This window comes from Manis pentadactyla, chromosome 19, assembly GCF_030020395.1.
Source record: "Manis pentadactyla isolate mManPen7 chromosome 19, mManPen7.hap1, whole genome shotgun sequence".
Classification (NCBI taxonomy): domain Eukaryota; kingdom Metazoa; phylum Chordata; class Mammalia; order Pholidota; family Manidae; genus Manis; species Manis pentadactyla.
The window spans coordinates 6,050,223-6,076,204 of record NC_080037.1 but is presented as its reverse complement, the minus strand read 5'-3'; the positions used below and the strand labels follow the sequence as shown (position 1 = coordinate 6,076,204).

At 50.7% G+C, this 25,982-nt stretch overlaps 1 protein-coding gene across 5 annotated transcripts in view; it reads left to right on the top strand.

The window, feature by feature from the left end:
- The window catches only part of LOC118930839 (carboxyl-terminal PDZ ligand of neuronal nitric oxide synthase protein), a 261,926-nt gene that overhangs the window by 204,247 nt on the left and 31,697 nt on the right, over positions 1 to 25,982 (top strand). For 4 of the 5 annotated variants that reach the window (XM_057495150.1, XM_057495149.1, XM_036922841.2 and 1 more), the window contains 2 exons: positions 13,345 to 13,453; positions 22,153 to 22,294. In XM_057495150.1, coding sequence (XP_057351133.1) covers positions 13,345 to 13,453; positions 22,153 to 22,294 — 251 coding nt within the window. Of the gene's footprint in view, positions 1 to 10,582; positions 10,776 to 13,344; positions 13,454 to 22,152; positions 22,295 to 25,982 lie in introns of those variants that run through there. The other variant, XM_057495152.1, reaches the window with a different exon arrangement.

Below are 25,982 nucleotides of genomic sequence, written 5' to 3'. Positions count from 1 at the left end.
TTCACCCACTTGTTTGCTGCACTGAAATGGTCATTTCAAAAAGGCTGTCAAGTCCGCTGTCTTCTTGGTGGTCTTGTCCTCTCCTGCTTGGTGGTCTAAAGCACAGCCCAGACGAGGCACAAGGCTGGCTGGAGAGCGAAGAGCCCTGCCCAGCAGGAAGCTGAGGACAGCTGCAGAGCCTTCGGTCACACCTCGGGGTCGGCCTCTCCGTGCCAGGCCTTACAGGGCATCTCTCACACTAATAATGGTGGAAAACCCAGTTAGGCCAACTTTAGAAAACTTCACATAATTAAGCCCTGCCAATCGGGGAGGGAATCACCCTGTGGAGGAGGACTCAGGGGACTAGGAAGACCAGGTCTGGCCCCAGTTCTGCTTTTAAACAGCTGCCTGCTTTCAAGTTCCATCCCTCTGTGCTTCGTTTTTCTCCTTCTTGAATGCATGAAGTAGGAATCGATTTACAATTTGTGCAAAGCCTAAGGAGTCTCAGATGGCAGTGTGTGCAGGCTAAATTTGGCTCTCCTTTCTTTGACTCCTCTGCAGGCACAGGCCTGGGTGTCCACCGGACAGTCTTGACCTTTTGAGGGGCATGAATACCTTCAAGAATCTGGTGAGACTGTATTCTCTCCCTAGAACAATTCATTCTTGTACATACTTGCAAAATTTTGAATTTTAGGACAGTTCATAGACCTGTAGTCCCAAGACTCATCAATTCCAACATAAGACCCCCTAGTGTCAACAGTCATAAGCCGCCAGACTATTTTGTATCTCAGTCCAGGAAGGTTTATCATTGGCTATTTTACTGTAGAAGGAGGGGAAAAAAAGAATCTAGCTTTCTTAATAATTTAATTATGAATGGAGTTTTATCAGCCCAAGAGGCATTTGCACCTTGGTAGAGGAGTCTTATTCAAACAAACCAGTCTCTTTTTTGGGGGGGGGTTTCAGATCACATAAGGAGAGAGGATTTTCATAGGAGCCTTGATGGTATGTACCCTGAGTGAACCTGGATTCACATGGATGTGGGGAAGTCGGCTTATAGGGGGTCTGTGTTTTATGTTGGTGTCAAGGACCGTGTAATGGGCTGGGGAATGGACATCATATGACCATCTTCAGTTCCAAAGGCAAATGAAGATTGCTTTTGATCTGAAGTTGTAGCCCCTGTCTGACGAGCCCTTAGTAGTGCCTAGGATCATAGCAGAAGGGTGTCATTGCTCATGCCACAGGGGCAGCTCGGGCATTCTGCACTGCACACCAGTCTAGACCCTGGGTGCAGTGCCCTGTACTCTGAGCCTGGCCTGGGCTGCTCTCTGTGTCTCCTTCTTGCATCTTGGCATGGTTAGGAGGAAGGGTGGTGATGTCCCACCTCTAAGAACACAGCCAGTGTGAACCTGAGCTCCTTTTCTGCTAACACATACCTTGAACTGTGGAGATGAGGATGGCAGGGAGGCCCAGGAGGTTATGCATAGAATTCAGGAAATGCAGGATGGAAAAAGCTAAATCACATCTGCAGGGGATGTGATCCCCACACCCTGAACAGGAGATCATGACGAGCAGCTGTTGAAGAGTTACGGCCTTTGCCGGTTCTGGCTGCGGTCATGACCAAACTGTGATCGAGTCTTCTGTGTTCAGCTAACATTTCTTCCTGTCAAATTCTTATTCGTTGTTGAAGGTTTTATTTTAAATACCCCTTCTGCCAGGAGGTCTTTCCGGATTTCATCCCCACTCCCGTAGTGCGGATCTAATTTCTGTTTATCTTTCAGACCTGAAGACTAGCCCTCAGGTTCGTCCTTGTATTAGTTATTTATCTGTCTTGTTTTTTAGTAGATGCTACATCTTACTCATCTTTATGTCTCTCTCGTTTATCACTGTCTTGCACATAACCATGCTCAACATTTGTTTGCTAAATTGAATTGATTTGCTCTTAGATCTCTGCAGAATTCCCTGGAAGTGGGTACATTTATTCTATAGACTTTATCTAGGATTGATTGGATGGATGGATGGATGAATGAACCGACCATCCAACCTGCAGACATTTCTTGAGCACTGAATTTGGCCCATATGTGAAGGTATTTAGGGAAGGTGATCAAAAATATGTTGAGAACGTCAAGAACATAAGTTCTAATAGAAGAGAATGAACGGCACACAAGGTGACTGTTTGAAAAGCAGCATTGCACTGGGGAACACTGGCGAACAGGAAATCAAGTGGCCGCATTCAGCTTTGCTCAGGGAGGAAGGCAGACATCTCTGTGCCGTGAGATCAGCCACTCAGCGAGGCTGCCTTTGAAAGCATGCCCGTTGTCAGGGAGACTGAGGGTGCAGCCTGTGCGGCTCGCTCGTGGCGTCAGAGCCTCGTAGTCTTTTTCTGTGGATGATCTTAGTTTTTGACTTTATCTCTTGACAATTTGTTGCAGCTTCTACTGGTAATTCAGAGCTATCAGGGGAGATGGGAGAAATGAAATCATAATGAACAGCAAATGTGTTCATCTTGTTCTTAGTGATGACCCCAGGAAAAGGGTTTTTGAAGGCGAAGAACAGGAAGCACCTCAGAAGGAACCCCTGACAGCTGTGGTCTGCACGTGAGCGCCCTGCGGCGCAGTGTGGCTTGTCAGCCGTTGTTGAGGGCTCCTGACTGCTGGGAGAGGTCCATTTTGCTGGTGCCTTTTCTTCCAGACTTGGAGTGGCCATCCAGGCAGTGGGCCAGAGGTCCAATCTGCCTGTCCTTACACACAAACACTGTTTAAAAAAAAGTGTGTGTGTGTATGCACAAAATATGTATACATATGTATGTACACACACACACATCTGTCTTTATATGTATGTATATAAGAAGGATTTTTTTCTTTTTTTAAATCCAAACAGCTAAACCCAAATCCCTTCCAATTGCCTTTTCTCACTGATGGGAAGGACAAAGCCCTAAGGAAATAATTAAGCCTGTCAGATGCCTTAGCTGACAGAGAGGAATTTGACAAGCTGGATATGAGAGAAACTGCAAGTGCCCCTACACCAAGCACCGGGAGAGCCCTCGGTGTCCCTAGCTGGGCCTCCTTCCTCGCAGCCTCCGTGTGTTTACGTGAGTCCCGCCTGCCCGGGGCCCGGGGCCCGGGTGTATCAGCACGGGTCTCTTCTCTGAAGATCACAGCACGTTTCTGGTCGCACGTGCTTTCTGTTTGGTCCGTATTAACGTTTCTGATCGGTGCCCTCATCCTGGGGAGAGGGAGGGAGGTAACGGACAAGGGAGATGCCGCTCGGGAGCAGCTAATGCGCTGTGTGCTTTCACCAGCATGCGTGACCGGACACTCAGTGATGTCTTGCCTCAGGCAGAGCTCACTGCACCTCCTTGCACGTGAGAACAGCCCCGACTGTGCCGGGAAAGGCTTAGCCACGTCAGAAAGGCCCCCTGCGTGCCCTCTAATGAGGGGAGGTGACAAGCCAGGGATGGGACCGGCCCACCTTCGTGGCAGGTGTCCAGTTTGCCCTTCGCCCTCTAGACTCAGAGGAGGCTGCTGCCCCTCTCCTGAGGCGGGCTCCCGCTGGGGCCCTGCCCGTCGTCTCGTCTGCATCTCGAGCCATCATTTCCCCTGGGTCTTGAGGCTATTTTGGTCTTGTTTCTTTTTTAGCCTATGAACAGGTTCAGGGGTTGCCATGCTAGGAAGAAAAGATGCCATCCTGTCTTGGCCTTCCACTACCAGGCTCCTGGGATAATGGCCTTTGCTGTGTGTGGTTCCCAGTCCCCACTGGTTTCTTCAGCTCGTCGTAATGGGGTTTCTCCCACTCGCTATTGAGTGCTTGCTCACCGGGGACCCTTGCTTCCCGTGGCTTCACCCACCCGCCAAGTCCTGACCCTGCATGCCTCAGTGGGTCCTCGAAGCTGACGTGTTCAGAACCACCTTCCCTGTCCTCTCTGTGTCCCTTAACCTGGTTACTGTCGAATCTGTCTGCCAGGTCACCCAAGTCACTCAATTAGGACCTTCTCCTCCCCCTGCTCATCCTCAGGTCCAGAGCAATGGCTCTTAAATGCCTGTCCCTCCCCCGTCACTGCCGTGGCTAGGCCTCCTGCTTTCCTGCCCGGACTCAGGGCTGATGTGGGGCCCACAGGCCGTGCGCTGCAGCACGCCAGGGCGCGTCCATCTCCTTGCCCATGCGAGGCCCCTCACTCACCCAGACTCTGACTGTCAGGACAGCGCCCATATTTGTGGATGAGAAAGTGAACCTTGCAAATTAAAAGGCTCCCTCAGTGTCTCACAATTCTGAGCAGCAGAACAAGAATCTGTGCAGCTCTTCTGACCAGCAAGCCCTGATCCAGATTCTTCCTCTTCCCTCGGACATCCTGTGCTCAGTAGCCTCTTGCTGGCCCCCTTCTTCTCCTCGTGCCCTCCTCGCGCACCTCCCTCCCCGCCAGCTGTGTCGGGCCCCTGACCTCCCTCTGCTCCGACTTCCTGTCCTGTGTTCCTGTGCCCGGGCAAACGGTGCTATTTGGAGAGTCCTGCCTCTGCGCGGTTCCCTTGGAAGGAATGTTCTTCCCTCTTCTGCCTGTGGTGGATGGCCGCCCTTTGCTGCACCCCTCTCCACCGCGCTGGGCACGGGGGGCTGCCCTGTGAGTGCCACGTCAGCGGGCTGCCTCCCTGCCACGAGAGCTCCAGCCACCGACACACAGGTCCTCTGTGTCTGGTTCTGGCAGCCACTCACCACCCTGCCCCTCCGCTGTAGGGCGCTGGGGGCTCCGCAGGGCTCCTCACTACCGGCACTCCATCCTCCCCTTTGTAAATAGCCCCTCATGATGAACTGATGCCGCGAGTGACCCCTCTCCACCCTCCCCGCTCCCTCTGTGGGCTCTTCATGAAGCTGCTCCGAGGGCAGCCCCTGGGCCGCAGGCAGCGGTCAGTGGCCTCTGCTGCGCTTCTCTGCGCTGGCCTCGCCTGTCAGCGCGCTCCGGGCTCTTCAGGGACAGGCTCCGAGATGGGCTCAGCTCTGTGTCCCGAGAGAAGCCGGTATGCGGATGGGGTGGGTACAGAGGAGGACAAACATTTCTAAGAATAAATGCTATGCTGAATCGTTCCCAAGGCACTGTAATCCCTCAACGACTATCCCTCCTTGGGGAACAGAGACCCTGAGAAGATGGAGTTCTGGCACACAGCAGGAGAGGGGTTCTCAAGGAAGGACCTTCTTTCTTACAACCTTCTCCTCGCGTCCCTCTAGGCTTGTACCTGGCTGCCTCAAGCCCCCCAGCCCACCGCTTCCCCAAACGTTAAGACAGAAGACCATTAAAAATGATTGGAAATTTAAATGAAATCAAAGAAGAATCAGTTCACTCTTTTTCTATTTTGTTCTAAGGTTTGTTAGTGGCCTGGAAGTAAAGAAAACAAAGACAAAGACACTAGATGGTGATTGGGAGGGAGTCACCCCAGGGTGAATCGGATGGTTCTGCCCTTGTCCTGGGGTGGGGAGGGTGCTGACCCCTGCAGCACCCGCCTGCCCCATTCCCCCTGCAGGGCCTGGGAGGGTGCCGTGGGGGGTGGGGGTTCCGTGGTGCAGGCCCTCCCTGATGAAGGGTCAGGAAGACAAGGTGGCGCAGTTGGGGGAAGAAAAGTAGCTGGCTGTGTCAGCCAGGCCCACTCGGGGCCCTGGGGTGGGGGTGCCCTCCCCTCGTTTCCCATCGTGGTTCACGGGGTTCCGCAGGGCTGAGCAAGAGGCCTGAGGGGTGTGGGATGAGAGCCGAGGACAGAGTGTGCCTTGTGGTGAGCCCCTGGAAGCTCGAGGGGGTCTTTTGAGGACCACGTTTTGGGAAGACTAAGATGTGCTTCTGCCATTTCTGGTATCCTTGGGTTGGTTTATCTGAGGGAGCCTGGAGGGAAGGCGCACAGCCAGGGGCAGCCAAGAAAGCAGGCGCCTCTCACCCACTGAAAATCTTACTGTGTGAGGACGAACTTGTCGGCGACCATAGAGAATCTATGGAGGCATCGAGGGCTTGGAAAGCAACTAGAGGAAGGAAATCGAGGGTTCCTATGGGGCATCATGGACCATGCTGCCAACTTCCAGTAACAGTCACAACCATCTATTTATGATGTTTGACATCTTGATGCAGAAGTTAAGAACTTGGTGAAGATTTCTGGGGTTCAGAATCTGGCACTGAGACTGTAGTGGGTCTGATTGTGCCCCTCAAAAAAGAGAAGTCAGCCCTAACCTGGAAGCCTACGCTTGTGACCGTAGTGCTCAGTAGGGACTTTGCAGGTGGGATTCGGTTAAGACGAGGTCATAGTGGGCTAGGGTGGGCCCCAGACCTACTGACTGCTGTGATAAGAGGGAGATTTGGAGACAGAAACGGAGGAGACACAAGTCAGAGCCCTGTGCGGGGGGAGCAGCAGGTTGGAGCGGCGTAGCTGAAGGAAGCCAGGGATTGCCAGCAGCCGCCAGAGGCCAGGAGGGCGGCACGGGCTGGATTCTCCCTCAGAGCCTCTGGAAGGCATGGGCCTGGCCAACACCTTGAATTCTGTGTTCCGGCCTCCTGACCCGTGAGACATTAAATTCCTGTTGTTTTAACCAGCCAGTGTGTGGTGACTTGTTATGGCAACCCTGGGAAACTAATACAGAGACCGCTGGCTGTGTGACCTTGAGGAAGTTGGCCAACCCCTGTGTTTTCCACTTCTGAAACGGGAGATTCATATTGCCTACTGCATAATGTTGTGGGGATTAAGTAAGGTTTTGTGTGTAATGTGACTAGAGCAGTGCCTGGCACGTGGTAGACACACAGTAGGTCAGTACATGTACCTATATGATCACTTTGATTTACTAAGGTTTTCTGAGCACCTGCTGTGTGCTAGGCACTCTGCAGACATCGTTCCCTTTGGTCTTGTAATAATCCCGAGAGCCTCTTCTCATGCCGCTTTGCAGTGGAGAAAACTGGCTCAGAGTATGAAGTGACTTGGGCACGGTAGAAGGGCGACAGCCTCAGCCCAGGCTTCCTGGCTCTGTCAGGCCTGTTCCACAAAACCACGGTGCTCCCAGAGATTCAGGGGTGTGGATGAGGAATGGTGGGAACTTTTGATTAGGGTTTATTTTGCATTGCAGAGATTTTTGCCCAACCCTTGAAGGAGGGAAATAAATATTCACTGCTTTGAAGAAAGGAAAATAAATTGCACTCGGGGAAAGGAGAAGAGGATGCGGCTTTTTAGGCGAGGCCCCTGGTGCACCCCAAAGTAGTCCCCTTCCTCTTGGTGGGGTGTGGGTTTTCCCTCTGCCCTCCAGCTCTGGAAGGCAAGTTGTGTCTCTGAGCAAGAGTCTTCAGAAAGCCTGAGGATCTTCAGAAATCTGGGAAGGGATGGGCTGAGCCCAGAAAACATGAGCACACAGAATGTGTGACCCCAGATAACACTGCAGCAGAGGAGGAAGAATTGGCAACCTGTGAAAACCATGGTGTTTGAAAGCCAACAGCAGGTGATGGTTACGTTGGAGAAATTACCTCTGTTGGAGAGAAGTTAAAGCCTTGAAGCACATGAAGGGACTTCCGTGGTGGTTTTGTGAGGGATGCGGGCCTGCTTCTATCTGCTTCTCAAGTACTGAACAAGAGGAAATTAACATGTCACTATGCTTGGCATTTAGAAAATGGTTTGTGGCTGATTCAGAGAAAACAGGGGAGATTTAGTGGGACATAAGAAAGAACTTGTTACCATCTTTGAAATTAAAACAACAATTAGCTGCTGAGATAGGCCGTGAGGGTGCCTTAACTAGGGTTGCAAAAGGATATGTGTGTTAGAATGACTCTCACTAGATTTTAAAACTTGATTGCTTATTCCTTACTGTAGGTACACAGTAGATCATTATAATAATTTAGGTGAGACCGTGAAGAAAAATCATGTGGCTACCCAGATTTTCATAAGACGTTCTTTAGAAAGTACACAGTACGGTAGGCAGCGCTTAAAACCAAATATGGGTGCAAAGAACAGCCGTCTCTGAGAAAGCTGAAATCCCAGGTGTGCTGGGGTCACGGAAGAGGCCGCAGGGGAGGAGGCGGTAGCCCTGACGAGCGGGGACTCGCAAATCCCATTTTTCTAACTATGTCTCTTTTATTTCCCTCTTCAGCAGAGAACTATTTCATCTGCAAACTAGAAACACTAAAACATATGTGACTTAAAAAATATGAAAAGTTGAAACCCCATGAGGAAAAAGGCAGGCGTCCCTCACTTACTTTTAAGTGTGTGTAGGTCCTGGTCCTAAAGAATGAGAATGCACAATCATGATCGGTCATCTTTGCAAATTCATGGGAAATAGAAGAGATATGAGAAAAATGACAAGAATAAAACACTACAGATTAGTGAACTTGTCGTTGCCTGTGGGCAAAATTGTAGAAATGCTCATTAAGCAGATCTTGGAAAAGGAAATATGGATCACTCGGGGCCAGTCCCAAAAGCCAGTTGCCCAGGTATGCTTAGGGAATCTGCCTTGGGAGCAGTTGTGCATCTGCGGTCTGAGTTGACCACAGTGTGAACCCAGCGGTGAGAGGCTGTAACTAAATAAAAAAATAGTCAGAGATGCTCTGATGCAGATTCAGTTCTAGGGCATAGAAAATAGTTACCCAAATATACTCTGTGATGTTCACATCCCTCTAGGGATGTGCGTTCAGTTCTTTGAACTGCGTTTAAAGAGTTGTTGGAAACTTGGGGTACATACAGAAAAGACTAACAAGGAAAATGGATCTCACTGTTTACTGAGCTAGCAACTCACCATGTGTCAGGGATCATGTTGAATGTGGTGTGTGTGTGTGTTAATAATACTATGAAGTATATCTGTCTTAGCTGAAGAAAGAAAGGGCTTATGTCAGCTGAGTAGTTTGCCTAAGGTTAACAGCTAGGAAGGTTGAAGCTAAGACTTGAACCCAGATCCTTCTCATCCCAAACCCGTGCTCTTTCCACAGTACAGACCTGTCAGAGGAATAAGGGGTCTGGAAAATGGGCCAGTGCGGTAACATTGAAGGAAGAGGACGTGTGTCACTTGAAAAATGAGAGGAGTAAATATAAACCCAGTGGTGGTTTCCAAATACTCAAAGGGTTGCCACTGGAAGAGCGATTGGCCTTGTTCTCGGAGGCCCCAAAGGCTAGAAGTCGGGCAGGAGGGCAGTGTGCGGCAGCGGTAAGAGCAGCTGCCATCTGTTAGCCACCTGCGATAAGCTGATCTCTGCACGCGTTTATTTTTCAAACCCTGTCCGTGCGGTACAGTAAGCGCTGCGATTGGCCCATCTAACGGGCGACGAACCGAAGGAGAGGATGACTGGGATCTCCCAGGAAGCGGCAGGGCCTGCGTCTAAAATCCAGGTCTGTCCTGCACCAGGGCCAGGATTTCCAGCTGTTTCCCTCTATTGCATTCCTGTTGGCAGATTTCTAATCAACATAAAGGAAAATTTTCAAGTAATTAGAGGCTCCCATAAAGGGGAGTGGGCACTGTCTCAGGGAGGGACTTGCCCATCACGGACAGATCCTGGGTGAGCTCCGTCACTGTGCCAGGCGGCAATCATATCTGTCTGATGACTGTACTGTTTTTTCTACCCTCTTACATTTTTTTCTGTGCTCCTAAGAGAAACAGGCTTATCTTCAGATTAATCGTGGAGGAAACGGGTGCTGGTGGCGGGCCCGGTGGTTATTTATCACTGTCAGCCTGAATTGTGACATGATGATAAACCCCCGTCCAGTTTCTCCAGGGTATTGTTTGCATTCCAGTCATTTATGGACATAACAATCTGCAGAAGAGTTTATTGCTGTGGCTTTAAATCATAACAGGTCTATGAGTAAGTGAAACTTGTAATTCCATGCATATTTTGAAATAAAAACAAGAAATCTTAAGAAATTTGAAGGGGGAACAAAGACCTGACAAAACCTTAGTGACCATCGTGAGCACTGTGTGAACCGTGTTGTCCTGCCTTTGATAACTATACTCAAGGTTGAGAAAACTGAGATGCTTTTTTGGAGGGAGTATGAATCGCGCTGGACTTTCAGGAAAGAGGACGGAGGGGAAAGTGAAGTCTCTCGTGTTATTCCTTCCCCCCACCCCCAGGGCATTCCATCACAGTTCTTACAAAAACCAAGGTATGAAGAAGTAAGGGTCTTGGAGTGTATTTCAAACTCTGGAAGTTTGGACCTGAGGCCTGAATTTGTTGATGTATTAATTTGTTGGCGAATGAGGTCACTTGGAAAAACTTTCTCCTGCTTGTTGTACTTGTGGACATTTTGCTAGGCTTTAATCAGCGGAGTTTTTGGTTAGCTGGAGGCCATTTACATTTAACAACGACACATTAGGTTCCTGAACTCAGACATAACAATCTCCAGAGAGCTTCCGTCCAAAGAGCGCGGCTGTATCCACACACAGGGTGTCATCATATTTGCTGAACAAATGCTTTGTTTATCAAGGGAGGGCGAGGCTTCGCTGGCTGTGTTCCTGGCTGCCTTCCACGTCTCTGCGCCCTGCTGGCATGCCAGTCGGCATTCATATCTGCTCTATCAGTTTTAAATCCAGTTTCCAGTCCTTAGGGTATTGCATAATAATAAATTAAAAACCCCAAAAGTCAAAGGAGTTTAGTGTGTGATGAATCTGAACTAACAGGACCTGACTTCCTGAGAGGAAGATGAAGGGACAGGCAGACGTGCCGTGGGTGCTCACCGACGGCGGCGGGGACGCGTCCTTCCCTCGCAGGCAGGCACAGGAGCCTCTGTGTGCCACCTGCCGTGCTGGCACCGGGGATGCCGGGATGTGGTTCTTAGTCCTTCAAGGCGCTCCAGCATAAACATCATAGGGTAACATACACGCGCTGGGATGGGTGAGCCCAGGGGCTCAGCAGCTCAGATTCAGCGGAGGGGCGGGCAGGGAAGGCTGCCCGGAACCGAGCCCTGAGGAGCCAGTGGTGTCCGGCTGTGGCAGAGGCAGGAGATGTACGTCATTAGTTCTGGAAGGCTGGAAGGCCATTAGGTCAACACTCTCTCGAGAGACAAAAGCAGAAAGGAGGATGCTGCCTGCTGACGAGTTTGGACTTTACCCTAGGGCAGCAGGAAGCCTTTGAATGTTTTTAAAGGGAAATAAAAGGATGTGGTTTGTGTTTTTAAAAATACCACTTGGCTAGGAAAGTAGAGAAGGGTTGGCAGTGGGTGAGTTAGGAAGCAGACACACTAGACGGGTTGCAGAAATCCAGGAGAAAAGTAGGACCAAAACAGTGCCACAGAGTTGAAGAAAAAAGCATTCAGAGACTGCGGTGGTGGGCTGCAGAGAACTTGGTCCTCAGTCAGGGGCACCGCCCGGGTTCCCGGCCTGAGGGGGTATGGTGCCCCTCGTCAAGATGGGGCTTGGGAGAAGGAAGGCCATGTTTGCTTGGAGAAAATGGGGAAGATGGTGAATTCAAGCAGGGGCATGTTGCACCTGAGCAGCTTGAGACACCTTCAGGAAGGCCTGGCTGGTGGGTCTGGAGCTCAGGCAGGACCAGTTGTTGGCTGTTCCCTTCCATGTTAGGAGGCTACTTTGGGGTCATTAGAAGCACAGAGGACTTTTCTGGGCTCAATGACGTTAGATTAGCTTTCTTGGAAGCCACCTTAAGTAAGCAGGTCACCTTTATGTCAGTGTCGTTTAGAGGTGGTAGATGTGTGCCATGTACTGAAATGACTCCCAGCAGCATTCAGAGAAACGGGGGGCCCCAGGGTGAACGTGGGCTTCCTCCTTGGACTGTTCTCTCTTGTATCCACTTTCCTTTTGACTGTCCTCCAGGCTTCTTGGGGTCCTTGATGAGAATCTCAGTAAAAAGACACCAAGAGACTATTTCGAGGTTATGTGGGTAAGAAGTGGAAAGACACTTGCCTCGTCATCTGTCTTCCCAGTAACCCTGCAAGATGTGACTGTCAATAGACCCATTTTGCAGATGACAACACCGAGCCTCTGAGGTTTACATGATTGACCTCATAGTAAGTGACAAAGTTGTGGATACGACGCTAAATCCCGTTCTCTTTGCACTACACAGGACTGACTGGCACTAGGACAGGGCAGGCCTGTTAAATCCTTGGGTGGAAGTCACCACTGTTGTTAGTGAGGAAAAGATGTTTTATGGAAATGATGTGCCCCCGGAGGGTGTATCAGGGCAACACTCCTTGGATTGCCCCAAACCGGTTCTGCTGCCGCACCACCCGTAGGCCCCTCCCATGCCCTGTGCCGACAGCGCTCAGACCTGTGGCTCCCGTGGTGCCCTGTCCCAGGCCCACTTAAGTGCCAGCCATTAGAGCCTTGCTTACTATTTTCCCCGTTCCCCAGCCTTGCCCTCTGCCTCTGCTCCTGCCCCCAGCCCCCAGCAGTCAGAGCGATCCTTTAGTGTCAAGCGTCGGGAAGTCAGTCCCCTGCTCAGGAGCCTCTGACGGTGGGTTCCTCATCTCGCTTGGAGTGCAAACCCTGACCGTGATGCCCTCCATGTCCTGGCCCCTGGCTGCATCTCTGGCCCGTCGCTGACCACACTCACTCCATATGGGCCATGCCGTGAATGCGCCAGGCACCTTTGGAACACTGCAGGGCTTTTAAACATGCTGTCCCCACTTCCTGCAGCGCCTGTGCCCAACAGTCCTGTGCCTGGCTCCCTCGCACCATTCTATAAGGTCTCTGCCTCTGGTGTGGCCTTCCTGCTGGCCACCGCCCTGGATGGCCCCCAACATCCTCTGGCCTTACTCTGCCTTGTTTCTCTGTGTAGTGCTCGTTTTCCATTTGTTTATCACTGCCTCCTGTGTGTGAGCTCCGTGAGCCTGGGGACTTTACTGCTCTTCCCCTTGCTGTGGGGATAGTGGCTGCCCACCGCGTGGACTCGGGGACTGGCTGCATGGCAGAATGAATACATGGGCGCCATGGGCCTGATGGAGGGGGACGGGCACTGATGTCACCTCCCACCACCACAGGGACCCGTGGTGGTGAGGTGTTTCTCCTAACGTGGTCAGCACCGCTGGCTCCCCAAGGCTCCTCATTTGGGGATAGCTGAACGGGTGTCAGGAAACTCTGCCAGTTTCCCTGGATTAGGTGCCAGTGTATTGCCCTGCTAAGGGAAGGGAACAGTTTTTCCTCCTAACACCCAGGTTACCAGGACAGATTTGCTGTCTAGCCTAGTGTGGGGTCTGTGTCCTGCCCCCGCCCCCCTTCCAGAGCTGGAGGCCCCTCACTGGGCGTCAGTGCTTAGGGAGCCACTGAAAGTGCCACCTGCATTGTGGCATTCACGGGGAGAAGGCCTTCCCTGGAATGTGACTTGAGGGAGCTCCATGCCCAGGCTGCCCCGAAGCAGAGGTTTCCCTGTTGGAGATTTGAACCTACTGCCATTTTCAGTGCGTTTTTCTGTTGCTCTTCCTATAGGATCTTCTACGTCTCTCATGATTCCCAAGACTTGAAGATCTTCAGCTATATCGCTCGAGATGGTGCCAGCAATGTCTTCAGGTGTAACGTCTTTAAATCCAAGAAGAAGGTAAAGGGGCAGTCATCGGTCTTTAATTTCCCTCTGACATTTGGAGGTGGCTATTCAGTGGGAGACGTGGGGAAGCTTTTGGTGGTCTGTCACTGCTCCTGTGTAGTGGAATTCTCTTCTTTCATCTAAACATTGTCCTTAGTGACATGCAGACACATGGACAGATCTCAACCACTGGGTAAGGGCTCTGGATCGGGAGCGCATGGGCGCACAGGACAGACGCCCGCCTTGGTGTGCGGTAGGAGAGAAGCATGGACGTGCACTGAGGAGGCCTTGCGTCCTGTCCACAGGCTGACCTGTAGGATCCAGTTTAGACTGTGTGGGATGTTGGTTGTGCCGGATGGCTGTTTTGGTGAGGCAGCCTTGATGCTTGAGGAAATGCACCTTTTGCGATTCTGGTGAGGCATGCACGCCCTCTGTCATTCTTCCAGGGGCCTGGCACACCAAACCAGGCTTTGGGAAAGCACTAGTTTTTTTGTTTTTGTTTTTGTTTTGTTGTTGTTTTTTCTCTAGTTCTTCCTGTTCGCTAAAACCCGGCAGGGTGTTATCTGGGTCACTGCCTGCCATGGGCCTCAGCTTCCTTGTCTCTAAAGCGAGGAGGAGGCGTCAATTATCAGCATTGCCCAAAGTGTTTCCCATAAAATGTTAACTCCTTCCCCCAGCTGTTGGCACATGATCCTGTTTAAATTTGCTGCAAGTCCTAAAGTCAGAGCAACACCTTTAACTTTGTTTAACCCAGTGTTTCTTAAGCCACCTTGGCCACAGAATCATGTTTTCCGTGTACTATGTGTTCGTATGGCGAAGGCTATTTTTCTGCAGGAGAAACTCCAGAAAAAAACACTCTGTGCCCCTCAGGTTCCGCACAGGTCCACCACTGCAGACACAAACCGCTGAGCCTGGCTTTCTGTGAGGACCACTGCCGCACCCCTTCCCGCGCACTCCTGTGTGACAGCGTATGCCCTGGGGCATCTTTAATAGGCCTGCACAATACATGACAGGGTCAAGATTTATGATACATATTTCTGGTGCCCCCACCCTAGCTCCGCAGAGAAGATTCTACTTTGATGATCAAGCCTCTTCCTGTAGGGAGATCTGTGCCCCTAGCCACCTGTTCCCAGGCTTTTTAATGCAAATCGTGGGATTGGATGGAAAGAGCCAGAACTAGAAGAGTAGGAGGCAAACGGGAGCAAGTTGACCGACTTCACTTCTAGATATGAGTACAGTTGAAAAAAGAAGCGGGGGTCCGCGGGGCTAAGTTGAGCTGCAAATTAAGAACCAAAAGAAAGAGGAGTGGGAGGGAAAGGAAGAAACGTCAGAAGGCTGGAGAGCAAAGGCTCTTAGGCAGCTTAGAGGTGTGGGGATGTGGGGAGGGGAGGGGAGGGGGAGTACAGTGTCCCTGAGAGTATGAGCTGGATTATCCGCAATGGTCTTTGACAGATGCGGCTAAAGACGGGCATTCCCTTTGAATTCATTTTGAGCACATCTGACTTTAGTTTTGTCCAGAAACTGAATCACATGGACTTCAGATTTATTGGAGTTACAACTGGCACAGTGTAATTTACCAAGCGCTCTAATGCTTCATCTTACTTGATCCTTATAAAGGAAGGATCCTGTGTGCAGTTGGGGACAGGTAATTTTCACCACCAGGTTTACAGATGAGTATGCCGACGCTCAGAGATTAAATGACTCGTCGCGGTTCCCATGAGCCGGCACTGGCTGGGATTGGGGCACTGGCTGGGACTGGGGAGGCGTGCAGAACAAAAGAGCAGGAAACCGGGGGGTGAAGGGGATCATTCCATTTGCTTTGCCATCAGCTCTAGTGTAGCAGCAGAGACACAGTGGGGTCATCCAGTTCTGCCAAAACCTGAGTCTGAGAACAATGCCCACTGGAAGCATTGATCCTGGGGGGAGCACAGAATTAAGTTCGTATTTCCCAGTGAAAAAGGAGTAGTCATCTGGTGCACTGGTATTTTTTTTCCAGGTCTCAAAGCTCTCAAGCTAATTCGGGTCACTGGCTCTTCTATCTTCTCCATCCCTTTCACCCTCACCTACTGAGACTGAGCCGGTTCTCAGGCCCTTTGCTGGCATGCAGCCATGCAACTGAAGGAATTGTTTCCAGACAGCCTGGGCTGGGAGCCCCATCGCTGCCCAGCTGTAGGTGGAAGGATTGGTTTCCAAGCCAAGAAAGAGAAGTGGATTGTTCGGTCAAGGAAGCAGAACTGGGGAGGGTGGGGAACACCTCTAGAATTTTTGCACGCTTACCCTGGTCAGCCTCCAGATATGGTGATTTCTTCCTGCGTAAAGCACTTCTGGTTTGGGGAGATAGCAGGTGGCTTGAGAAGGAGTTTTCATTGGCAACTTATAAGAATACTTAGGAGGTGAGGTGGACTCTGTGCACTGAGGGAATGTCTGGCGGGGTGTTTCTGGGTGGCTGGAGGTCAGCAGGGAGGTCCAGCAGGCCTGGGTGTTCCCAGAGCCCTCGTGCTGATCGAGGCCTAGGGGATTCTTGGATGGGCTCCTCTCCAGGGCTTCAGTTTTAGCTGTTTGCACCACATCGTGTGCCCCAGATGCATGCTCATGGCACATTTTCCGACGGGCTTCTCACAGGGGGGGGGGCATCCTCACCCCTCCGTCCGTCATGGGGAACAGGGTGGTTTCTTCTGGGCAGAGGGCCTCCCTGTATGTCACCCCCAGCACAGCTGTCACTCCGCACCTCGGCTCTGCCTTTGGTCACCCACACGTGCAGCCAGTGTGGTGCCCCCACCCTGGGGTTTGCTCCTGAGCTGGGTTTTTTAGCTGGGCACTCATCTGAAGCTAGATAGCACCCTGCCTGCTACTCACAGTGCTCTAGACTACCCCGGTTTCCAACTTGTGTTGAATCAGGTTATCTGATGTTTTGGTTACTTGCTGTGTGCCTGCGACTGTTCTAAAGTCTTTATGTGAATTACCTTCTTTCCTTCCCCAGGGGGCCTGTGAGGTGGGCGGTGTTATGCTCTTCATTTTATAGATGGAAAAACGGAGGCTTAAGTAACAGCTCGCAGCGAGAGGTGGCGTCATACAGAGCTCCTGTTCTTACCTCCGCGGGGCGCTCTTCTCATGGGGAAGTGCTCAGTGAAGGAGTGGCCATGCTCTTCAAGCCCGTTTGTAGCCAGGTTCTCCCATCGTCATCGCTTGAGTGTGAAGAGCTCCTTGACTCGAAATGGCCCGGGTCACTTTGACATAGATTTTCCTTTTTTCTCCTAGTATCCTTTTGTCTCCTACTGTGTTTTGTAGTTGGTGAAGGAAAGAGGGCGGGGAAGTAAGGTGCCGTTGGGCACACAGCGGGTCAGCAGCGCCACTGAGATCAGAACCTAGCTTCCTACTTCTAGTCCAGAGCTGTGTTCCATGAGACTCGTGAAGAATGCAGGAATTTCTCTGGACTTGAGCGTCTCCAGCCGGGAGATGAGATGAGAGGCATCTCGGGGGTGCTGATCATTTTGTGCCAAGCAATCCGATCTTCAGGGAACAGGTTCTGTGTGATGGGGAAGGTTGGCTGGGATTGGGGTGGGGGGCTGTCCCCCAGCACTGTCAGAGCTGGGAAGGAGGGGTGGAGTAGGTTTCCTCCTCGCCCAGAGCACCCAGTGGAGGCCCTTCCGCGTGACACAGCGAGCACCTGCTGCTCCTCCTTGGGTGTTCGTTTGCAAGGCCTTTAGCCTCTCGTGACGCTTCCTGTGTGACCTGCTGACCTCTCCTGTGGCGTGGATGTGCCCTCTGTCACTTTCTCCTTAGCCCCAGGAGATGTGGCTGTGGGCCCTGATCAAGTGTGACTGTACGATCAGTGCGAAAGTGCACAGAGTGTTGGCGGTTGACAGGAGTGGCGGGAATCTGCCCGCTATCTTCACAAGCAGCTCCTCAGAATCATTTTGCTTGCAACCCCAGCTCATTGGTTTGGGTTAAGAGAAGTCATTTCCTCTTTTAATGCTGTCACCGTCGCATGAGGGGCCAGCAGCTGAGAAGTTCAACTGTCCTTGAGAGCTTGCCCGTGGATTTCGAATGATGAGGACAGTCGTGTGCTACAGAACAAGCCACTTGCCTGGCCCAGCTGAGGACAGGGAAGAGAGACGGGTCCTAAATTTAGGGAGAGAGCTTGTCTTTTTATATCTTAAATTTTGGGGTGGGGTTATGTTGGGAAGTGGAAATACAGAATCACAGACATCAGAACTCAATCTAGTCCAGACCTCTTTGTTTAGGAAATCAGTACCTGGAAAGGTGAATTAAGCTGCCCGTGGTCACCTAGCAGGTTACTGACAACCTTGGGGTTGTAACTCAGCCTTCTTTGTGGTACTGTGGTTCGTGCACTAGCAGAGGACAAGGAAAAACCCAGTCTATTGGAAATTCCCCGATACACTATCTTCTGTCAACAATGAAAATCATAGCCACTTTGAAAGTAAGCTCTCCTCATAGTGAGCAGTATTCTGGTGTCCAAGGCACTCCGTCAATCAAACGTTGTGATCAAGGCCATTAGGTAACCTATTGGAGAGAAACCTAACCCATCTCCTACTCAGAGCCAGACCACCATGGCTCTTCCTTGTGTAGAAGTCCAAATACATTTTCTTGCTTCAGCATTGTGAATTCTCTAGATGGCAGTCATTTGATATAAGCTTAAATCTTTTACTGAGTTTCAAAAAAAGGTTCTATTTTTGCTGAGATTCTGTGGCAGTTAGAGTCAAGATAAAGGCACTGTACTTGACTGCCATGATAGATGAGAAGAACTGTGCACCTGGTGGGGGCTGTCCTAGAACTGACTCATTGGACTTTGGTTCCCTAGAAATCAGAAGCATGCACTAGCCAGGTCTCAAGTGCTCAGAAAACACAGAGTTGGGGGAAAACAGTAAGCTAGAGGACAGAGTTGGACTGATAAAGACCCCTGTTTGCAGGAGGGCGCCTGCCCTTCTCTTCTTTCTGTCCTGCTGCCGCTCCATCATCTCGGGTGTCATCATCATCTTCGTGCATGGTAAACCTTGCATTTGGAGCTTAAACCCTGCATGTTCCATACTTCTCTAGGGACTCTCTTTAATCATGCCTATGACTTGTGAAATAGAGCCTTTTCCAGGGCAGTGAAATTCGGAATAGCCCTCAAGGTTATCTATTAAATCAGCTGCAGAGTAAGACTAAGTGATTGCCATTCTTTGCATGTGTATATCACTCAAAAGATTCCCAGCCAACCACAAGGTCACCTAAAATGAGAGCAGAAAAATCACATCATGATGGACTGTAATTTCTCTGTAGACCCGTGAAGTATAGGGATCCACGGTTAGATTTCTACCTTCCTAAAGCTGCCACTGTAGACTTCTGTCTGCTTTTGAGGGGACAGCCCACTCAAAATGTAGTGTTGTTTTCATGATTTGCAGCAATTCCTCAGTGTTGACGCCCCGGTAGGCATATAGTTGGTACCCACATTAGACGTGCTGCAGAGAAGAGCTCTCTGTTGCCTCTTGACTTCTGTGCTGGATTGAGGTGGGGGGTAGGGGGCTTTGTCAACTTGAGTAAGTAGATGGCTTAAAGAAGCATTTCTGTGCTGTGAGGATAAGTGGCGTGGAGTTCTAAGACAGCTTCCTTTCTAGCCCTGTTTCACAAAATTGCCTCGTGCGGCTGAGAGCCGCTCTGAAGTTAGACAGTCCTTCCCAGCCTTGGAAGCATCGCAGCCCTATCTGGCCAAATCTAGACAACTCTTAGCCCACAGATGCTTCAGGATTGCTAATAGAAAATGGCTTTGAACAAGAAGACTTGATCCATGTGGCCAAGTACTTTTCAGGGGCTTAAGTAAAACTAAACTGGATTTGTACAGAAATAATGCAGTATAATGATGCTTTAAAAAAAAAATCCAGTGAATTCCAGAGAATGGCCAAGTCATGGAGCTGGAAAAAACTGCCTTCCCAGCATAACACCACTTGTGTGCTTGCTCTGCTGTGTACCTGCGGGCACATCTTTAACACTCCCGTGATTTCCAAAGGCCTGTTTATGGTCATGAGACGAAGCAACTGCTGCACTGTGACTGACGGGGACCAAGGGACGGGGCTCTTTTTTAAAGCTTCTTTTTCTCACAGTTCTCCTTCTTGGGTTTAGACATGGTTTATTAACAATTAAGTCCTGGCACGTGATTCCTGCATTCCTAGGGGTCAGGCAGAACCTGTTTCCTTGGCCACGTCTCTGAGTGGGGAGGCCTAGCAGGCGGCCGGGCTGTGCAGAAGGCACATGGCACCAGTGGTGGGGGGGAACAGCCCCTGCCAGGTGCAGGTGGGCCCTCCAAGCCACCTTCAAGGAACTTCCCCCCTCACAAGGGCCTTGCGTAGAATTTTCTAAAAGTAGACTTTTCACTGGTGAAGGAAGGAGAGAGCTTAGAGGTCAAGGGGCAACTAAACTCACATAAACACTTTGGGGTAAAACTGGGAGCCACCACGCCCCTTCTAGCTCCTGGAGGGGTGAGTGGGAAGGCAGGTCTTTGATGTGTATGTAGTCATGCTGAAGAACAAATAGGGTAGCTTGGTTACATATTCAGGTGCAGAGGGCCCTTCATAAACAAAGTACTGTGTCCTTTACTGTGACTGAAAGTAGAGTGCCTTCACCCTAAAGAGGACGGAAGGATAAATGAGTGAAGCCATTTAGCACCGAGTGTGCAAATCTGGAACTCTTATTCAACAATTTTCTCATAGCAGAAATCATCATACTAGTTCAGACCAAAGATCCTTCGGCCCGGGAGCTCTCTGTGGTGAGTGGGGAGAAAGGGTGGCTTTAGCCCTGTTGATGCTAATATGTGTATGTAAGAGGGGAGTCCCTCAATGTCATTATGCTTCTTTTGATAAAATAAGTCTAGCCTTCCCTTAACTACTATTTATCTTCTGTCATAACTGCTTTTTGGTGAATTCCACATTCAGAACAAAACATTTTTTCACCTCTAGTACATGCCAGGTGCCGTAGGAGGTGCCCTCACGTGGCCATATCTGGATTCCTCTGTGTGGCAAAGGAGAGGCTTAGATATCCCCGGCTCACTTTTTCAGGTGGAGTTAGGGTTGTGATGGAGAGCAGGTGTGATGGAGGGTAGTAGGGAAATGGGCGGTGGGGTGGAATGCCATTTCCGACGCAGGGAAGGCAGCCGGGAGCCTGGGGTCTGCATTCGCTGCTCTTCCAGGGGCATCGGGTGAGGGTGCAGGTCCATTGCCCATCCTAGTAAATGTGCTAAAATATAGAAAGACATGGAGAATATAAACATTAAGCATTAAAACCAAGTTTTTATCTTCTTAAAAGCAGGTTGTAAGGGAAGTATCTGTGATTTATAGAGATGGTGGACTTCATAACATGTCCCCTTAGGAAAACGTTTTATACTAACAGATGCAGGAGTGAATCTGGGATTTCCTTTATGATTGTATTTTAAAGAGGGGAACTGGGTCTGTACTCTGGGAATGAGAAAAGGCTCAGTCTTTGCAGATTTCTACTCAGTATGATTTATCTGGGTTAATTTAGGTAAGATAAGGAGTAATGGAACGAAACGCTTAATCTCTGCATATCATTTAGACTTAACGTATTTCATTTCTAGAACAGCCCCGCTCCCTCAGTTTCTCCTGTCCTGCCTCTTGTACAGGTGTGGTGCACACAGTCCCCAAAAGTCAGTGAAGGGAGAGGGGAGTGGCTGTGTGTGATGGACACTGGCTACACTTGGTAGGCAGAGTACAGCACTTCTGCGGCTTGTGAGCTTTGCTGTGAAAGCTTAACGATAGGCAGTCTGCTCTTAACCCCACAAAGGGAATAAGCAACGGAAGGTCCGAGGAGGCCCAGGGGAGAATCGAGTCCCCTATTTTCTTCAGAGAGTTGAGCTTCTGGCTCAGCCTTCTGACCAGAGCACAGCCTGACGGCCAGAGGAGACGGGAAAACCCGGGCTGTGCGTGGCCCCACTTGGGTAGGGACTGCGCCTGCTAGATCACACGTCTTCATGTATTTTGGGGATGGGAAGGGTGGGGCCTTCTCGTATAAGACTGGCGCCTGCTGCTCCTCAGCTTCGGTGCAGATCGAGCAGTTGCCTCTGAGATCGTGTGGGGTCGCTAGGTGGTCACAGCTGACCTGAAGCCAGATCCTCCAAAATGTGATTGAGAGTCAGGAGTAGGGTGACAGCCATAGTTAAATAAGGTGCGGTGTGTGGTGGTGGCATGTTCAGGGACCACGGGGGTCAGTGGAGCAATGAGCTGAGCGTCCAGCCTGAACTCTTAACCTCAGAGCTGCCACTGGATTCATTCTTCGTCTTTGGAAAAAAAGAAACGCTGGCTGATGACCAGGCTGCGGTCAGTTGTCCACTGTGGAGGCCATGCCCTGGAAACCTTGCGTGTGGCCCTTCCTCACGCCTGTGTGGGCCAGACGCTCAGCGGCAGGCTTCCTTGCCCTGCCTCTGCCTCCCCTCGCTGAGCAGCGGGTCCTGAGAGCCAGGGCCAGGCTCAGTCCGTGGGCTGTTACAGGAAGAGGTTAAGGTAGCAGGAAAAGGTCAAAGACTAGGCCCGAGTGAGTGAGTGTGAGCACGTCGGAACGACCTTAGATTCCCCCCTCTCTCCTTGGCGGGCTCCGCGGGCTCCTGCCGGCGTGCCCCTCGCACATCCTCTCCCAGCCCGGCCTCTCCGTGCGTCCTTGGGCAGGGTCTCCGTGGCCTTCACCTGCTCTCTCTCTCTCCTTCCCAGAGCCAAGCTATGCGCATCGTCCGGACCGTGGGGCAAGCCTTCGAGGTCTGCCACAAGCTGAGCCTGCAGCACACCCAGCAGAATGCAGATGGCCAGGAGGACGGGGACAGCGAGAGGGTCAGCAGTAGCTCGGGGGACCCAGGTAGGCCGCCCGCCGCCGCGGGACCGACGGGCAGGAGGACGCCAGCGTGCGTGGGGCGAGGCTCGCTCCTCCAAGTCCCCAGACACCGAGTCACTTGCGTTTTACTTTTTCTGCTTTTCTTGAGATCCCGAATTTTCTTTAGGGAACGTATGTTATTTTCAAACAGATAATTAAACAGGTTTAAACTATCAAATGGAAACTGACTGGATATCAGGAAACACGTTTTAAAGGTATTGCTCATGCTCCCGAGTCTGAACCCAAAGAAAATTTTAGTAGAAATGCACCATCATACAACAAATTAGAAAGAAGATAAATTTACAGTTACCTGAACACTTACTTTTTTTTCCTATTTCTAAATTCTGTAGTTCTATAAATGCTCAGTATGGACATTCTCCCAATATCTCCAATTTTCAAGTTATTAAAAGGCAGGAATAAGACAAAGATTCCTTTTACCACCTTGGTCATCTAACTAAATGTGTAAAAAGAAAGTCTGAGCATTAGAAAAGAGAAGGTACAAGGCTAATATTGTTTATGTTATGTTAATTTTTATATGCAAAAACCCAAGAAAATAAGCTGAAAGCTGTTAGAAATAATACTTAAAGATGTGAGGTCCTGTATCACATACAGATGACTAAGGGTTTTTTATTCCAACAAGCACTCAGAAGTTAGGGGAAGAAACAATCCATTAAAGTAACAATTTAAAAAGATAAAATACCTGTGAAAAAATAACGAAAATGTGTATGTTTCCTATGAAGAAAATCGCAAACAAACGGGAGGGCCTTGGTTAGGAAACCGCAACGTCATAAAAATGTTGGTTCTCCTTATGTTCAATTTGTAAATTTAATGTAACAATACAAATTTCTAACAGCAAAGGGGCCCTTTGGAGAGTGTATAGAATTCCAAACTTAAGGGATACAGAGAAAGCCGTGCTCAGAGGAAAATCTGTGGGTCCCTCTGGGAACAGGAGCCAGGCGGCCAGCGAAGGAAAGAGATTGTGCTGCACAAGCCCTACGCTGGCGTGCTGCTCAGAGAACAGAGGCCGAGCAACTTCACCTGGAGGTGTTGCCCTAGAGCTGCTCGCTGGAGAAGACTGACGCCTTTACGTTACCAGCTCTTCTTTGGCGGTGCCCTGGTAGCAGAGGCTCCTAGCTTTCACAGCCCCGGCAGCCAGGATGCACACATGCAAAAGGGAATTCTGACCAGCTAGTAAAGGGCACAGTCTCTGGGGAAGCCGCTAATGCCTGGAGAGAAGGGGCTGGACCCAGGCAGGGTGCCCAGAGATGGAGTTTGCACATTGCTGTTCTCCAGACTCCTGTCTGAGGGCCTTGAGCCAGTCCCCAGGCACCTAACAGAAACCTGCTGCCCAGCTGCCTGCCAAGGAGGTGGGAAGGTGCGGTTTGGCCTCTGGAGAAGAGGACTGGCTGGAGAGCGGTTCGTGCAGACCTCTCTGAGGGGTCGGTCTCATTCCCCTCCTGCGGAGGGAGCTACTCTCTCCCTCCACCTCCAGCCCCGCGAGGGGTCTGCTGGCGGGGTGGGTTGATATGATTTCCGGTGGTACTGTGGAGGTTCTCTTCCGGGGTCACTACAGGTCACTTCTGTCCTGTTCTCTGACCTCTGCCCACCCTGGCTCCCTCCCATCCCTGAGTGTCCTGAACCCCCCTGCCAGTGGTCCCAGCCTCACCTCCAGGCAAACACTCCGCTTGGCCTTCAGTGCCCTGTCTTTGGAGAAGCCTGCATTTCAGCTCCCTTTCCCCTTCCCAAAAATGTAAAGACTTTTTTCGGTTCCTATGTTCTCTTCGTTCCTGGCCGATGCTGTTACCATGATCATTTCACCCTCTGGCTACAGATGCGGGGTGGCTTCTGCCTTCAGTGGAGCGCAAGCCCTGGTGGGGCAGGACTGCTCCGTGTACACTTATACTTGTAAAGTGAAATGATAGACATGGTCAGTGAGGGTGGCCAAGGACGCATGTCATTTTAGCCATTGCCAACAGCATTTATTCAATGCTTATTCTATGCCAAATGTATGTTGAGTAGGGATTTCAGCAGGGAGTGACTTTTAAGCAGTTGAGGAAGGATGACCTTCGGTATGGGGGGAGCAGGTAGAATTGCAGTGATCTGGCCCGGAGGGTGAGACTGGCAGGCTGAGCAGCCGGATGGTGGTGGCGGTGGCTGCACAGAGACTAGCGTGGTTAACGCCCTTCCCGTTGTAGCACATGGTCAGCGTTGAAACGATGGGCCCACCAGCTGTGTGCACCTCTCCTGGTAACACCTTTTTGTTGATAATTTTCTCAAATCATCATGATAAATATGAGACCTCAGCTGCTTGGCATCTTCTGTGTACCACCCTCCCTAAGAAGAATGAAATTTATTTCTACATGTAGAAACATCTGGGTCCATTTTAGGAAAACCCATTAGGTCCGGCACAGTTCCCTCAAAATTTGAGGTGTCAGACAGAGCCCTCAGTGTCCCTTTAAGGAGGTCAGGGTTGGGTTGGTGTGCGCTGTGCCCATCACACTGGCATCCCTGCTGACTTAGGGAAGTGGCAGGGGCTCTTCCCTCTTCATGTAAATGAGGCTGTGGCCTGTGGCGTGATGGAAGCGTGTTAGTGAGGGAGACGGACACACATGTGCTGATGGTAAGGAATTGGCTCCTTTGATTGCGGAGGTGTGGTGAGTCCAGAGCCTGCAGGCTAGGCTGGCCGGTGGAACCCCGGGGGAGAGTTGCGGTTCAAGTCTACAGGCAGCCGGCTGGCAGAGTTCCTGTCCTCCCAGGAGATCGCTGTGTTCTACTGAGGCTTTCCAGTTGATCGGACGAGGCCCACCTACATTATGGTGGGGAATCTGCTTTACTCAGTCTGCTGATGTCGGTGTTTGCCTCATCTGAAAAATACCTTCACAGCAACATCTAGAGTAATGTTTGGTCAGATATCCGGGCACCCTGGCCTAGCCAAGTTGACACACAAAACTGACCATCGCAGAAATGAAGAGGCCGTGTGGTGTGGCAGGAAGCGTGCTGGAGCCGCCGACTTGAGAAGCACCTGGGAGCTCGGGTTCTGGCACCTGAACTTCTCAGTGGGGTGACCTTCAGCAAATTTCATTCTCTCTCTGGATTTGTCTTTTCTTATCTGCCCTGTGTGAGATAATGCATGTAAGTCAATGTTATGCCTAGCATACTATACTCTCTAAATATGTGTTAGTTATGAGCTGGTTTTCCAGTTCTAAGTCTAATATACATGCCCCCCTCTGTGCAGTGAGGAGGGTAGACAGGATGTTTGAAGTCCCATGATTTTAGGACAGGTCCACATTAAATGATGGATCAGGTGCCCTCTGATTGCAGCTAGGGCCGCAGCCACAAAGTTAAGCCTACTTGGAGTATCGGATGCTCCGAGATTACAGATGCGGGATGGGAAACCTTTTCTTACCAAGGATGGCGCTCACTGCCCAGCCCCATGGTCGCTCTTTACTGCTCCACTTGCTTCCTTACTGTCTATAAACCGCTAGGAACATCTTTCTTCTTTCTGTAAATGTATCCATTTATCGGCTCCATTAAGACTTGGGGAAGCACCTTGAAGCCTCAGAGTAGAACTGTCAGTCGGCAGTGTTTTGTTTTAACAAGAATCACGCTTGCATGTTGGGACCTGTTCATTTAGTGCCGTGTTTGTCTTTCCAGTGGCACGGCCCACGTGGTG